Source organism: Mus caroli, unplaced genomic scaffold (genome assembly GCF_978045245.1).
Source record: "Mus caroli unplaced genomic scaffold, Mus_caroli_1 scaffold_6, whole genome shotgun sequence".
In the NCBI taxonomy this organism is placed as follows: Eukaryota; Metazoa; Chordata; class Mammalia; order Rodentia; family Muridae; genus Mus; species Mus caroli.
In genome coordinates this window covers 45538256-45554208 of record NW_028227261.1, presented here as the reverse complement: position 1 = coordinate 45554208, position 15953 = coordinate 45538256, and the positions used below count along the sequence as shown (strand labels likewise).

Sequence of the window (15953 nt, the reverse complement as noted above, 5' to 3'; positions counted from 1 at the left end):
AGTGATAGGGTGTTTGCCTCACAAGTACAAAGCCTTGTACATATATATATATATATGACAGGCTTATTGTCAGTAAATTATATCATAATTTCAAATTAAGGGAAAATACATTATGTGGCCTTTTCAGGCTGAATACATTGTAAATGCACCCTTTATTTCCTCTCCAACTTGTGTCCCCTCTCACTCATTCTGTTCTAGTCACATTGGCAGCTGTGCTGTTCTTCACACTCCAGTCCCAGGGCCTGGATGGTCACCATGACTCCTGCCAGTAATACTTTGTGGCCTAGTTTTTTCTCACTGTGGCTTACAGTGTTGGAGACTGTTCCTCTTTTGTTCTTCCAACGTTCCCACTCTCCATATGTTATTTGTAATTATGAGACATTTTCTTCATGCATTTTATTGCCATGACCTTTTTTAACCCAAATAGAATATTAATATTCACTTAAGCAGAATTTTTTGTGCTTCTTTTTTTCCTGTGTTCTTTTCCTATCATCTAAAACAGTGTTTAATACAGGAAAATAATCAGGAAGAATTCATGGAATTGATAATAGCTTTAGACTGTTTTACATTGTAAATTGTTAGTTGCTACATACTTACTGATAGAAGCCTAGAGTGTAATATACATATATTTTTTATACATGTGTGTGTTCATATGTATTAAGTCAGTTTTTGGTAAAAGAATATATTTTTCTGTTTCCTGTTTGTTTGTTGAGATGGGGGTTTTCTATGCAGCTCTGGCTGTCCTGGAACTCACTCTGTAGACCAAGCTGGCTTCAAACTCAGAGATCTGCCTGCCTCTGCCTCCCGAGTACTGGGATAAAGGTGAGCATAACCATCACCTGCCTATTTTCTGTTTCTTTTTAAAAAAAAAATGAAATTGTATAGAAACAGCCTTCTATGAGGATCTGTTTTCAGTGCCTAATTTCACTTTATAAAATGCCCCTGTTTCTCATTGTTTAGATGAAATGCTTTAAGTAAGATGGTATTTTTAACTCGTAACACTCAGAAGATTTGTCACAAACCTAAAATAATGCAAATAAAAAACTGTACTTGAACAAACCAAATGAAGTTTAACAGTGCTGTTTACAATGACTGTTTGAGTTTAGATGTCCTTTGTGTCATTGTTATAAAACATGTTTGCTTACACAAGTCCTTTACATTTAGTCTATTTGAGGCTGGACTACTGCTGTATTTTTGTTCCTTTTGCATGTAAAACTTAGTTATTCAGACCTACTGCAAAGTCTCTTCTTGGTTTCCCTACTATTTCTTCATTGGCTTCCCCAGTGGTCCGCTAGTATGGAATACAAGGTTTGCTTTCATTCTGCAGAAAAGCCATGGAGACTGCTTACATTGGGGAGCAGATATTGTCTGCAAAATGAATAGACTAATGGGCTACTGTTGTTTATTCTCCTCTAGTATAATCACTTGCATCCAGACAGTAATGTAGCATCTGTTACTGCATGGGGAAATGTCAAAGTAGAAAGGGCGCAGGCAGGTGCATTAAAGAGAAAGTAGGAGGAAGCCAGGAGACACGGGATCAGTTCTAACTTGAAGTATGAAAGGGACTATTGTAAGAACAGTGGTGGCAACTGACCTCAGTTGTTCACAGTGTTCTGTTCAACAAGAGGCGCTCGCCACCAACTAAGTGCTGACCAGGTAACAACTCTAAGCACTTTTCAGATGCCGCTGTGTTTTGTATAAGGACTTTGTGAGGAAGATATTGTGGGTTTGGGAATAAATCTCAGGTCTTTGTATATGCCAGGCAAGTGTTCAACCACTAAGCAGCACCTTTTCTCTTTAGAAAGGCTGTTCCTTGCCTAATAGCCAGTATTTCCTTCTCTGTGTCATAACCAGAAAGCCTATATTCCTAATGATGCTAAAGCCACTAAAATGTAGTTATTTGTTTAGGTGGCACATTTGGAATTCAGAAGACAACTTATAGAAGTCAGTATTCTTCTTCTACCATGTAGGTTCCAGGAGTTGAACTCAGATCACAAAGCTTGGTGTCATCAAATATTTTTACCTACTGAGCCATCTCACTGGCTCAGGTTAATATTTTTTAAAACTGGCTCTTTGAAGTCAGGATAGTGATGGATTTTGAAGAGCCCTTAGGTAAAGGGCGCGATCTGGGACATTTGATCAGGTGCACGTTTTCTAGGTATGTTGATGTTCTGAAAATTTATCAAATATACAATATTTAGGTGCTTTTTCTTATGTATGCTACTTTAATAAAAATTTAAGCAATTCCAAATTCATGGCTGTTTTTAATGAGGTGAAATTACGGACCCTCCACTTTCTATCAGTCCCTACTTCCTTCCTTTTTTTTCCCCTCCTTTTTTTTTTTTTTTTTTTTTTTTTTGGTTTGGTTTCATTTTGGTTTTGGTTTTGGTTTTTCGAGACAGGGTTTCTCTGTCCTGGAACTCACTTTGTAGACCAGGCTGGCCTGGAACTCAGAAATCCGCCTGCCTCTGCCTCCCAAGTGCTATTGTGAACAAAACACCCATGGAAGGAGTTACAGAGACAAACTTTGGAGCTGAGACGAAAGGTTGGACCATCTAGAGACTTCCATATCCGGGGATCCATCCCATAATCAGCTTCCACACATAAGTGGATGCTCACAGTCAGCTATTGGATGGATCACGGGGCCCCCAATGGAGGGGCTAGAGAAAGTACCCAAGGAGCTAAAGGGGTCTGCAACAACAATATGAACTAACCAGTAACCCCCGGAGGTCGTGTCTCTAGCTGCATATGAATAAGAAGATGGCCTAGTCGGCCATCAGTGGAAAGAGAGGCCCATTGGTCATGCAAACTTTATATGCCTCAGTACAGGGGAACGCCAGGGCCAAGAAGTGGGAGAGGGGGTGGGATGGGGGGGAGGATGGGGGGACTTTTGGGATAGCATTGGAAATGTAAATGAAATAAATACCCAATAAAAAGAAAAAAAAAAGGTGTGCGGCCACCACCCCTCCAATTTTTGCTGGTGTATGCAATAGTGTCTGCGTTTGGTGGCTGATTATGGGATGGACCCCCGGGTGGGGCAGGGTCTGGATGGTCCATCCTTCCGTTTCAGCTCCATACTTCGTCTCTGTAACTCCTTCCGTGGGTGTTTTGTTCCCAATTCTAAGAAGGGGCGAATTGTCCACACTTTGCTCTTCCTTCTTCTTGAGTTTCATGTGTTTTGCAAGTTGTATCTTAGGTATTCTAAGTTTCTGAGCTAATATCCACTTATCAGTGAGTGCATATCATGTGAGTTCTTTTGTGATTGGGCTACCTCACTCAGGATGATACCCTCCAGATCCATCCATTTACCTAGGAATTTCATAAATTCATTGTTTTTAATAGCTGAGTAGTACTCCATTGTGTAAATGTACCACATTTTCTGTATCCATTCCTCTGTTGAAGGACATCTAGGTTCTTTCCAGCTTCTGGCTATTATAAATAAGGCTACTATGAACATAGTGGAGCATGTGTTCTTATTACCAGTTGGAACATCTTCTGGAGATATGCCCAGGAGAGGTATTGCTGGATCCTCCAGTAGTACTATGTCCAATTTTCTGAGGAACCGCCAGACTGATTTCCAGAGTGGTTGTACAAGCTTGCAATCCCACCAACAATGGAGGAGTGTTCCTCTTTCTCTACATCCTCACCAGCATCTGCTGTCACCTGAATTTTTGATCTTAGCCATTCTGAGTGGTGTGAGGTGGAATCTCAGGGTTGTTTTGATTTGCATTTCCCTGATGATTAAGGATGTTGAACATTTTTTCAGGTGCTTCTCTGCCATTCGGTATTCCTCAGGTGAGAATTCTTTGTTTAGCTCTGAGCCCCATTTTTTAATGGGGTTATTTGATTTTCTGGAGTCCATCTTCTTGAGTTCTTTATATATATTGGATATTAGTCCCCCATCTGATTTAGGATAGGTAAAGATCCTTTCCCAATCTGTTGGTGGTCTTTTTGTCTTATTGACGGTGTCTTTTGCCTTACAGAAGCTTTTCAACTTTATGAGGTCCCATTTATCGATTCTCGATCTTACAGCACAAGCCATTGCTAGTTCTATTCAGGAATTTTTCCTCTGTACCCATATCTTTGAGGCTTTTCTCTACTTTCTCCTCTATAAGTTTCAGTGTCTCTGGTTTTATGTGGAGTTCCTTAATCCACTTAGATTTGACTTTAGTACAAGGAGATAGGAATGGATCCATTTGCATTCTTCTACATGATAACCACCAGTTGTGCCAGCACCATTTGTTGAAAATGCTGTCTTTTCCACTGGATGGTTTTAGCTCCCTTGTCAAAGATCAAGTGACCATAGGTGTGTGCGTTCATTTCTGGGTCTTCACTTCTATTCCATTGGTCTACTTGTCTGTCGCTATCCCAGTACCATACATGTTTTATCACAATTGCTGTGTAGTACAGCTTTAGGTCCGGCATGGTGATTCCACCAGAGATTCTTTTATCATTGAGAAGAGTTTTTGCTATCCTAAGTTTTTTGTTATTCCAGATGAATTTGCAAATTGCCCTTTCTGACTCAGTGAAGAATTGAGTTGGAATTTTGATACTACAGATTCAATGCAATACATAATTTTTTTTAAGTTGAAATGTTTTTAATTAAAAGATATAAGCACTCGTGTGTCTTCATTATTCTTCAATTTTTAATTTTTTTTCTACTTTCTTCCCCACCCATTCTCCGTAAATCCATCTATGCTACTTTTAATGCCCAATTTTATCTTCCTAGGCCATCAGACTCTCCTTAGAACAAGCCCTGCCTCCAGAGCCAAAGGAAGAAAATGCTGAGCCTGTTAGCAAGCTTCGGATTCGAACCCCCAGTGGCGAGTTCCTGGAAAGGCGTTTCCTGGCCAGCAATAAGCTCCAGATTGTCTTTGATTTCGTGGCTTCCAAGGGATTTCCATGGGATGAATTCAAGTTACTGAGCACCTTTCCTAGGAGAGATGTAAGTTCCCTTCCTGTCTCAAAGAATGCTTTCAGCTCATGGGTGCCAGAAAAGCTGAGTGGTGTGGGCCACTGTAAAATTCCCACAAGTCCTTCTTGCTTTCCCTCCTTGGCTTATGGAGGTTGGGTTTTCCAGACCAGCAGATATGTCCAGAAACCTATGTTAAAAATTAGATCTTAGGTCTTTCTTCTGTCACTACTTTCTAGATGTATAACTAGCCTAACAGGCTTTCATCTTTGTATACCTCAGGGTATGCTAAAAATTGTGCTTAACAGCTTAATTATTGGAATAGAGTCAACACAATTACAGTTTCACTAAGAGGGCATTATGTTAAGCTAAGATTTCTCTGTGATCTGATAGTTTTACTAACTTTGAGGATGAATGTTTATAGTCATAGTGTGTATTATAACAAGATAGTTAATAATTTTATACTATTCTGGGGTGAGTAGAAATGTACAGATAGATCCACTGATGATTAAGTGCTTGTGCACAGGAAATCTTGCCTGTCATCTCTGTGGCGGAAACTGACAGGCTGTGCATTTAAACCTTTACTATATACTAAATTTATTAGCAACTTAAATACTGAAACTATGGACAAAGTAATATTTTATGGATTTTTATGAAAACATACAGAAGTTCATACCTCTATGTTGAATTAAGGTAAATATATACTAGCAATGTATTATGACTGCCAACAGAAAAGATAGCTGCATTTTTAGAGGTGTAAACCCAACTAACTAAATGGTCCTTTTCAACTCTGCCCTCACTAAAATAGATTAACCCTGAGAGAATTCTTAAGCTTCATGCTCAAACAGGAGACTAAAATGGTAAGAGCCTGTCTAGTGTCCAGGGCTAATGAGACTGGAGATTGTGTATTTTGAGGAAATGTTCTCTGGAAAAGGAAAGACCTTGGGAGACACTGGAACTGTCTTCAGCTTCTAAAGGCTTGCCATGACAAAGATTCTGACTTTCTTGTAAGAGTTGGTGCACAGACCCAGGCCAATGAGTTGAAAGAGGAAGTGCTCAGCAGACTCATTTTCTGCACTTTCACCAGTTGAGGGTCTCTGTACTCACCATCTACTGCAGAAATGAAGCTGCCCTGATAAAGGCAGAGTCTGTGGGCCACACAACCAAGAGTGTATGGGTAGCACAAACTGGACTTGATGACTTTAAGGGGGCAGGCGGTGGCAGACAGGAAGGGGAATGGGAGGAGTGAAGATAATCAAAAATATATCATGTGTAATTCTTAGAGAATTGGTTAAAAAGCCTTTTAATAAAGGAAGTTAAAGGAGGCCGATTTGGCCTCATTTAAGGAAGCATTTTCTAGTTAAAATGTGTCTCATGACTGAAGTATTGATTTTCCTATCTTTAGAAATAGCAAGACCTGCTAAATGGTGGTGGCAAATGCCTTTAATCCCAGCACCAGGGAGACAGAGATAGGGTGATCACCATGTTTTTTGTTTTTTGTTTTTTTTTTTTTTTTTTTTTTTCGAGACAGGGTTTCTCTGTATAGCCCTGGCTGTCCTGGAACTCACTTTGTAGACCAGGTTGGCCTTGAACTCAGAAATCCACCTGCCTCTGCCTCCCGAGTGCTGGGATTAAAGGCGTGCGCCACCACGCCCGGCTGATCACCATGTTTAAAGCCACTCTTATCTGTAGAGTGAGTTCTAGAACAGCCAGGACTACATGGAGAAAAAAAACCCTGTCTTGAAAAACCAAAAAAAACTACTCTTTTGACCAGTGTCCTTGCTTAACATCAAATGTGGAATGAGACTTGTTCAGTTCTCAACTTCTATCAATCAACTAAGATACATAGTAAATCTTAAATTTTTTATTCTGAAGTGACTTTATTTGACACATCAGAATCAATAGTTTAGCCAGGGCTTATTGTCCAAATCCTTCACATTACCAGTCAAATTTGCAGAATAGAATCAAAACCAAAGGTGTATTTTTAGCTGACTACCAGGCTATATATCCTCTCTGGATAAGGTGAAGAGCCTGCCTCTAATAAGCTCAGGAAGCTAGAGTGAATATTAAGTGGTAGTCATCAGTCCTCCCTTCTCTCACCGCTCCCAACTACTACTTCAAGCTCTTCTCCTTCATTTATGATAGACATAAACATGCCTGCATATGTTATACCACACATCCAGATGTTGGTGAAGAAGCTACTGTCAAAGGTTTCAAGGTCATAGTGAGTTTTGAACTCACTATGTAGCTCTCTCTCTCCTGAAACTCATTCTATATACCAGGCTGGCCTTGAACTCAACAGAGATCCACCTGCTTCCACCTCTCAAGTGCTAGGATTAAAGGTGTGAGCCACTACACCCAGCTGGAATTCATTTTCAAAGTTAATTTTGGCAGGATTTGAGATTTACTTATTTTTATTATGAGTATGGTTGTTTTACCTGCATGCATATGTCTGCACCACATGCATGCAGTGCCCACTGGGGCCTGAAAAGAAAATTGGATCAGTGAACCACCAAATGAATGCTGGGAATTGAACCCTTGTCCTTAGGAAGAGCAGCCAGTGTCCTTAACTGACAAACCATCTCTCCAGCCACTGAAAGGATTTTTTCTTTTTAAAAGAAACTAGATTTTCTCTTTAGCAGTAACCACTTCTTTCCACAAGACTGAAATGTTACTGTTGAAAAGAAGCAGGGGATTCATTGGCCTGCTGCCTACATGCCTTGAACTTCCTGTCCAAGGCTTTGAGTACTAAAAGTGTAGGCTGATGTTAATGTGCGACAGCCTGAAGTGGAGCTTAGTCTTAACAAAAAATGTACTCCTAACCTAGCTATATCATATTCACTTGTTGTTTTTCATTATCAAAAAAGGCTATTCAGTGATTTTCTTCTCAGTGTCTCTCTTAAACCTTATTTTGTTTCAGATCCAACTCCTTATTACAAGACCAATTTTTATCAAGTTTGGCCCAGTTTCTTAGGGAAAATATTTGACCTAGAGACACTTAGTCAACCTGAAATTAGCAGCCAATTTCCAAAGCCCTGACCATGTCCTTTCTTGCTTAAGATTCTGAAGTAGTTTCTGCTACCCTAGTACAGTACAAGTCCCCTTGGAGGAGTTGGAAACTTAGCAGTCTAGTCCGTTACTACATTTCCAACCTGGCTTACATCAACAGGAGATAGGAGATTGCTTATGATTTACCCAAAGCACAGACACTCTTGTGCCTCTATGCTTTATATACTCTCTTAACAGCCCTTTCAATATTTGCCCTCTCCTTACCTATTTGAAGTCAGGTTTTAATGCCAAACTCAAACATCAACCTCTCTGTGAAGCCCTTCTTCTCCCAAGCTATCTACTATTGCAGCTTATGCATCCTTTCCTTAATAGTACTTGCCATGTTGTTCAATAATGACTTATAGTGACAGTTTAAATCATAGCCACATCCCTCTCTGCTACAGTTCTTATCATGGTGCCTCGTAAGTGAACTTTTGGTAACTGTTGTCAAATGTTGATAACCTCAGGCTCTCCTAAATCTCTTGTTCCTTAGTGAGCTAGAAAGACTATTCCAGTTCACAACAGATGCCCTAGGCCCACCCAGATTCCAATCCTAAACCCAGAAAGTCCAGGACTCTAGGCCTCTAGAGTCGTAGATGGGCTGACAGTTAATGGCACTTCATCCCTCTCTGAATGCTCTTTCAAGTCGAATGACTAGTGTTTTTACAAAGCTCTCTGTAATAGCCATCTGAGTCTACAAGGATTAGGATCTAATTTGTAAAAGTCATCTCAAATTACAGCCAAACTAAAGACTGTTAAAAAGCACATCTTAAGTCCTTGCCTCTTTAATAACAAATAATATAAGACTTAACTATAGGAGTCTTATTGTGTCTTGAGCCTTTTTCCACAAAGCAAAGGCTGGTTTCTCACCAAAGGATCTCTTAAATACTCTTCTGTGCCCCTGTCTCCCCCAACAATGAAAACATTACATCATATTAAGATTTCCCAGCTGTCCCACTATTTGCTGAATGTCTGCTGGCTATTATACTTCACTGAACTGAGCACTGTGGGATAACCAAAGTAGCAGCAGGCACAGGCCTTCCCCAGAAAAGCTGATTGTCAAAATGGTTTTAGAGTGGGGTTTGTTTGCATTTTGTTAGTAAAAGTCACCAGAAGAGAGAATAGTATTTCCTTCCAGAGCTTGAGTCAGTATGCTATACCGTTAGTGGCACAGACTGCACTGACCCATTTGCCTCTTTCTGGGCATTGTCCTGTGAGTGAGTCCTAAAAGATGAGTAAGTTTCCCTTTGTATCTGTCCCAGCCCAGAGAGTCTTTCCTAGACTCCTTTCTCATGCTGAATGGTGTAAGGTTCTCAGTAACAAGCAGCCTTCCTTTTCTATCCCACTTAGGTTCTTCCCAGTCTTCCTTTCTCGCTTTCTTTCATTCCTTCCTGTTCTCCTTTCAGTTTCAATTTTACATTTGCCATTTTCTCCCCTTTCTATTCTTCCTTATTGCTTTATCCCTAGTCTCTTGGCTCTCCTGCCTTCTGTTTTTCTTCTATTGTCAGCTCCTATTCTACCAACAAGTAAGAGGCTATTTTCCATTTTTACAGTAATTAGAAGAGGGCTCTAGAAAAGGAGGTTGAGGAGTGACAAGCTCTAGGGACCTATGTCCCACTTGCTGTAAAATATAAAATTACAACAAACTTTCTTATAAATGTAAGTAGCTTTTGTGGTTCATAAATCTGCAGAGCCTCTATTCTATAAAACAGAATGTAAGCTTCCACTGAACATTAACAGAACTGTGGGTTTTATAAAGTGGGAATGGGGAAGCAGGATAATTAGGAGGGAGGGTCAGGAAACTACTTAACTGGGTTACTTTTTTGTCAGGATTAAAGCAGAGTAGATCCTTATCCTGCCTCACTAGGTTGGGATGCAGGGAAAGCATCTGTTTGGGGATCTTTTTACCTCCTTAAAGATTAGTTTGATTGTGGGTCAAGTAGCATGAGTGACTTCACTTCCATGTGTGGTGCTCTACAGGAGCTTAGTCCAGAGCAGTGGCCTCCAGTAACTTTGGCTTAGCAGTTGTGTTTAACAGTTACCATCTTCTGTTCAGCTCCCTCCTCCCTAAGAGTATGACAAATGGTTTAGGACATTAGCACTACTCTCAGTTATGTTCCTTGGCATTTCTCTTCTCAACATGTACTCACACATTTCTCTGAATGAATTTTTGTCATCTCATTCCAAGATGGACCATTTGCTGTGAGGTGGACGGCTCCATGCAAACCTTTAAAACTTTAGAGAGGATACAGTATGCCAGGGAGATGACTGTTGTGACTATATGGAAAATAATACCAAAACCTATGCACTTTACCAAAAGGCCCCATGAATCAAGCCAAATAGAACTGAGTAGATTAAAGATTGAGCTGGATGAAGAGCATACTCATATTTTAATCGAGTACTTTTTAATTAATTCTGTATAACAGGGGATGTGCAATAAGAACTGGTGGTTTCCTCCTTGTTCACAGTTCTACTGTCTGGCAACTCAGGCCTGTGTTAAGTCATAGGACATAAAAGAGTGAGTGAGTCCACTGTGAGGCTCTGTAAAATAGAGACCTACAGTGCACAACCAAATTCATTACATTACGGGTTTTGCTGAAGCTACTCTCTGCACACTAAAAGAAAAAAATTCCTTAGGTCATGCAAAGATTTGGATTTAACATAATAGACCTGACACTGTCAAATTACCTGCAGATACTAATGATTATGAAATTATAATTACAGAATTATTCTGCCAAGCAAGTAAAAGACTTCGTTTAAGCCAGGAAAAGGCATCTCATTATGATGAGGAATCATTCTGATGTCTTGAGTAAAACTCACTTCATGAGGCTATCAGCTTCTTTTGTTTTGCAGTTTGAGTACCTCTCACTATAAGATGAGTAGTTGGCTGGACTCTCTTTATCCCACTCAACAGTCTTGTACTTTGAAATGTATTCAAGTTTCTCAACTCACCTTTTAGAGCTTCAAGAATACTACTATCTTGCCTTAAAAAGAGTTTTAGCCAGATGTTGGAGGAAACTAGAATAATTCAGCATCCAGTCCAGGATGTAGGCAGATAATGAAAGCTCACAAAACAAGTAACAGTGACGTTTAAGTTCCTTCTGAAATGTATTGTTTTCTCACCCCCATCACTCCTACCTCCCACGTGCTAGTTTGCAAAATAAGTCTAGTCTCATCCAACTTGACCTGAATATTTACATAAGCACTGAAATAACATTTGACAACATAGGCTTTTTTTTCCTTTCTTGAAATTTTTAAAATATTATTTATTTTATGTGTATGAGTACCATGTGCATGCCTGATGCCCCTGGAGTCTAAAAGAGAGCATCAGATCCCTGGAACTAAGTTACAAATGGTTATAAAGCACCTTGCAGGTACTGGGAATTGGATCCAGGTCCCCTGGAAGAGCAACCAGTACCCTTAAAGGCTGAGCCATCTCTCCAGCTCCCTTTGCTGAAGTTCTTGAGTCTCCAGCAGGTTTTTAAAACTGGCAAATCAAACCAAAACACATGTTTGTGTTTTGTGTGCTGTGCCTATAGATATATTCCATCAGAGTCTCAAATATGATAAGATATTTGTTAAGTCAAAGCTTGATAACATAACCAGTATATCCAGTTGTATCCTGTGATTAAAAAGGAGCAGTTTCTGATTAAACTTACGGAGACAACTAACTATATATATTTCGCTAACAGTACTCTCAAGTGGTCTCTGAATTTTGAGGGATCAGGTAGAGGAGAAAGCAGATATTTCTTTCACAAAGGTGTTTTTTTGTTTTGTTTTGTTTTTGTTTTTGTTTTTTTTTACAAATTTGCTATAGTTTTAGATAGCTTAAGAAGAAGAAAACGATTTCCTTAAATGTAAAAAACAGAGCTAGGGAAGTAGCTCAGTTAGTAAAGTACTTGTCCTGCAAGCCAGAGGGTCTGAATTCAGTTCCCTCGAACCCATACAAAAATAGCCAGGTATGGTGGCAACCTGCTTATAAATCCTACCACTGATAAGCAAGAACAGATGGACCCCTGGGCTTCCTGTGTGGGCCTTGCCTACTGGGCAAGCTCTAGGCTAATGAGAGAGCCTGTCTCTAAAAACAAGGTAAATAGTTCCTGAAGAACTCTGCTAGGTTTGTCAAATTGATATAAGCTGGAGTCGTCTAGGAAGAGGAAAGATCAGTTAAGGAACTGACCAGACTGTTGTAGGCAAGCATTTCTTAACTAATGTTTGATGTGGGGAGAGCCCAGTTCAGTATGGGTAGAATCAGCTCAGGGCAGCTGGTTCTAGATTGTGAAGAAAAGCAGGCTGAGCAGGCAAGGAGAGCAGACCTGTAAGCAACATGCCTCCGTGGCTTCTGCTCAGTACCTCCCTTGAATTCTTGCCCTGTGTCAGGGTTTCTGTTCCTGCACAAACATCATGACTAAGAAGCAAGTTGGGGAGGAAAGTGTTTATTCGGCTTACACTTCCATGTTGGTGTTCATCACCAAAGATCAGGACTGGAACTCAAGCAGGTCAGGACGCAGGAGCTGATGCAGAGGCCGTGGAGGGATGTTACTTACTGGCTTGCTTCAGCTTGCTTTTTTATAGAACCCAAGTCTACCAGCTCAGAGATGGTCCCACCCACAAGGGTCCATCCCCCCTTGATCACTAATGGAGAAAATGCCTTACAGCTGGATCTCATGGAGGCATTGTCTCACCTGAAGCTTCTTTCTCTGTGACAACTCCAGCTGGTGTCAAGTTGACACACAAAACCAGCCAGTACACCCTGATTTTCCTTCATTATGGACTGTAAGCTATCAGATCAAATAAATTCTTTCCTCCCCAAGTTGCTTTTGGTCGTGGAATTTAATCACAGTACCAGGAAATCAAACTAGGACAGGAACCAAGGTTGCCCTCTGCCCCTCCCCACAAAGGTCATATATACATGCACAAAAACAAAAGTCTAGAAAACAATGTTTTTTAAAGGTAGTGTTTCAAGATTTTTTTTTAAGGCTGTAAAAACCCTTAGCTCTGTATCAGTTCACTAAGTTTTATAAAGCTATTCTGTTCTGCTTGGTCTTTAGAATTTTCATACACCTCAGTTTCTTCTTTACAATTCTGGAACGTCTTATCTAATCCAATGGTGTAATCTCAAAGTTATCATAAGCCTGCATTTTTGTTTCTATAGCATGTAATATTTTAGTGTGATAACTGAAATGTTGACTGGTGATATTTCAAATTTCTTGGCACTTCATTCAACTTTTAGAAGACAGTAATAACAAATCTATGTAAAGATAACTATCTTTGATTAAATATCACTGTTAATTGAAAGTGTTTTCCGTGTAGTTTAACATTTTTAAAAATCTCATTAGTTCTACAGATACTTTGAGATATTCCAGTGTCTTTGAAATATCCCCAAATTAGTCTGAGGTCCGAAAGACTTAATTTAGGTTTTGATTTAGGAACATTTGTCAGAAATTTCAAAGGTTTAAACCTCTTGACTAGGATAGGATTACAGGTCATTGTGAGATAATATTCATTTAACCAATGTGATAATTAGAAAACTTCAAAAGGCACATGCAGAAAGTTACATATTTGTGAATAAAACCTCTGGTTTTTACTGCTCAGGACTCGGTTTCCTTAAATAATCAAAACCACTAAAGACAGCAGTCTATGAGGAATCATTTGGATAAAGGCCTGTTTTTTGTTTAGGTCAGTTTTCTTTTTTTGTGGTTGTTGGGTTTCCTGGTTTGTTTTTGTTTTGGGTTTTTTGTTGTTGTTGTTGTTGTTGTTGTTTGGGTTTTTTTGTTTTGGTTTGGTTTTTGGTTTTGTTTTTCAAGACAGGATCTCTGTATAGTCCTGGCTGACTTGAAACTCACTCTGTAGACCAGGCTGGCCATGAACTCACAGAGATTCACCTGTTAGGTCATTTTTCTAAAAGTAGCACATGGCTTCCTATTAGGACCTGTCCTTTACTGCCAACAAACTTACTGCTGTGACAGAGAACCAGGTTCTGTAGTAGTAAGAGAGACATCATGAAGGTGAATGGGACAGAACCATGCACAGAGGTGTTTACTGAGAGGAAACAGAGTATCATGAAGGTAAAGATTTGATGGTAATTAGATTTGAGTCTGAACCCCACTCTCACACTGGACAGTTTACTTAGCTCTACTGAACTTTCATTTTACTGTCTTTGAAAGAACAATGGTAAGAGTAGATGAGTGACTGGAGGTAGAATGTGTGTGAAGGGCTGACAGCTTTAAAAGACAGTGAATTCTTCAGAAGGGGGATGTGTTGGATCTCACTGTGTAGACAATAGTTGCCATGAACTCACCATATAGTCCAAACTAACAACACACACCCAGTAATCCCCACCTCAGCCTCCCTACTGCTAGAATTACAGGTGTGTGATACCCGTGTCCCATGCCCACAATGGTACATACTTATGTTAAAAATATCCAAATAGGGGGAAGGGTATGGGGGACTTTTGGGATAGAATTTGAAATGTAAATGAAGAAAATAATACCTAATTAAAAAAATAATTCTAGAAAACAAAATATCCAAATGTTCTTAATGTGTCCTTGAAATCTTCCTTTCCTTCTCTCCCCTTCCCTTCCCTTCCCTTCCCCCTTCCCCCTTCCCCCTTCCCCCTTCCCTCTTCCCCCTTCCCCCTTCCCCCTTTCCTTTCTCCTTCCTTCCTTCCTTCCTTCCTTCCTTCCTTTTGTTTTGGTTGTTATTATTTTTGATTTTTCAAAACAGGATTTCTCTGTATAACAGTCCTGGTTTTCCTGAACTTCCTCTGTAGACTAGGCTGGCCTTGAACTCACAAAGATCTGCCTGCCTCTGCCTCCCCAGTACTGGGATTAAAGGCATGTGCCACAACTACCTGGCCATTGGAACCTTAATATCTGATATTTTTAAAAGATCATAGAGATACTATGTGGCTAGGTCTTCCTACATCAATTAATAATCAAGGCAATCCCTCACAAACATATCGGCAGGCCAGTGGATCTAGACAATTTCTCAATTGAGGCTCTCCTTCGGGTGATTGTAGGTAGTGGCAAGTTGTCACTATTAATATAATAATCTCTCACCTTTGAGCAGCATGAAATCATTTTTTAAAAAATAAAAAAATAATCTCACAATGTTTAATTTTTCAATTTTGTATTTGGCTACACTTACAGCTATCATTCAGCTGCCCATGGACTCCCAGGTACCCTGACCTTCAGGAAAAGGTTTAAAGTTCTGCAACAAGCCATACAAAATTCTTCATACTTTCAAGCCATCTTTTTTCCTGCTGGCTCTCTCACGCTCCACCCACCCGCTCAAACACACAAATACAACTTCTTGAGTGAACGAACTCAAGACATCTCCTTGTTGGCATTATGGAATATTTCCATACCTGTATATATTGTGTGTTTAAATTAGGTTATCTGCAAACATTGTTTCTTTGTGCCAAAACCTTTTAAAATCCTTTCTTGTAACATCTTAAATTGTACAATACATCATGGTTCTCTATAGCTATCCACTGTACAGTAGCACTCCAAGACCGTCTTGCTTCTGTCTAGCTCTAACTTTGTGTGTCGATCAACATCTATCCACCTCCATTCTTCCCTGGCAACCACTATTCCACTCTCAGCTTAGGTTTGGATCCTTTTTCCCCCAATTTTACATGTGGATGAATGAGACCTTCCAGTGCTTGTCTTTCTGTGCCTGGCTTCATCATTTTAAAAGAGTGATCTCCAGCTCTACCCACATCATCACAAAAGACAGGATTTCTTTTTATTGCTGAATAATATTGCACTGTGAATATATGCCATATCTTCAGCTGATGAACACATAGACTGCTTCAGGTTTTTTAGCTATTATAAATTGTGCTGCAGTGAATGTGGGAGTGCAGGTGTCTCTTATGACATACTGACTTTATTTTCATTGACTGTATCTCCATTGGTGATATCACTGTGTCAGAAGAATGTACTAATCTACATTCCCACCAACGGTGTGCAAGCTTACTTATTTTCACCTA

The 15953-nt window shown here is 39.8% G+C and overlaps 1 protein-coding gene across 1 annotated transcript in view; it reads left to right on the top strand.

Moving 5' to 3' along the window:
• Faf1 (Fas associated factor 1) overlaps nucleotides 1-15953 on the top strand; it is a 298892-nt gene that overhangs the window by 264503 nt on the left and 18436 nt on the right. The window contains exon 18 of the mRNA XM_021160394.2: nucleotides 4730-4945. Coding sequence (XP_021016053.1) covers nucleotides 4730-4945 — 216 coding nt within the window. The remainder of the gene's footprint in view (nucleotides 1-4729; nucleotides 4946-15953) is intronic.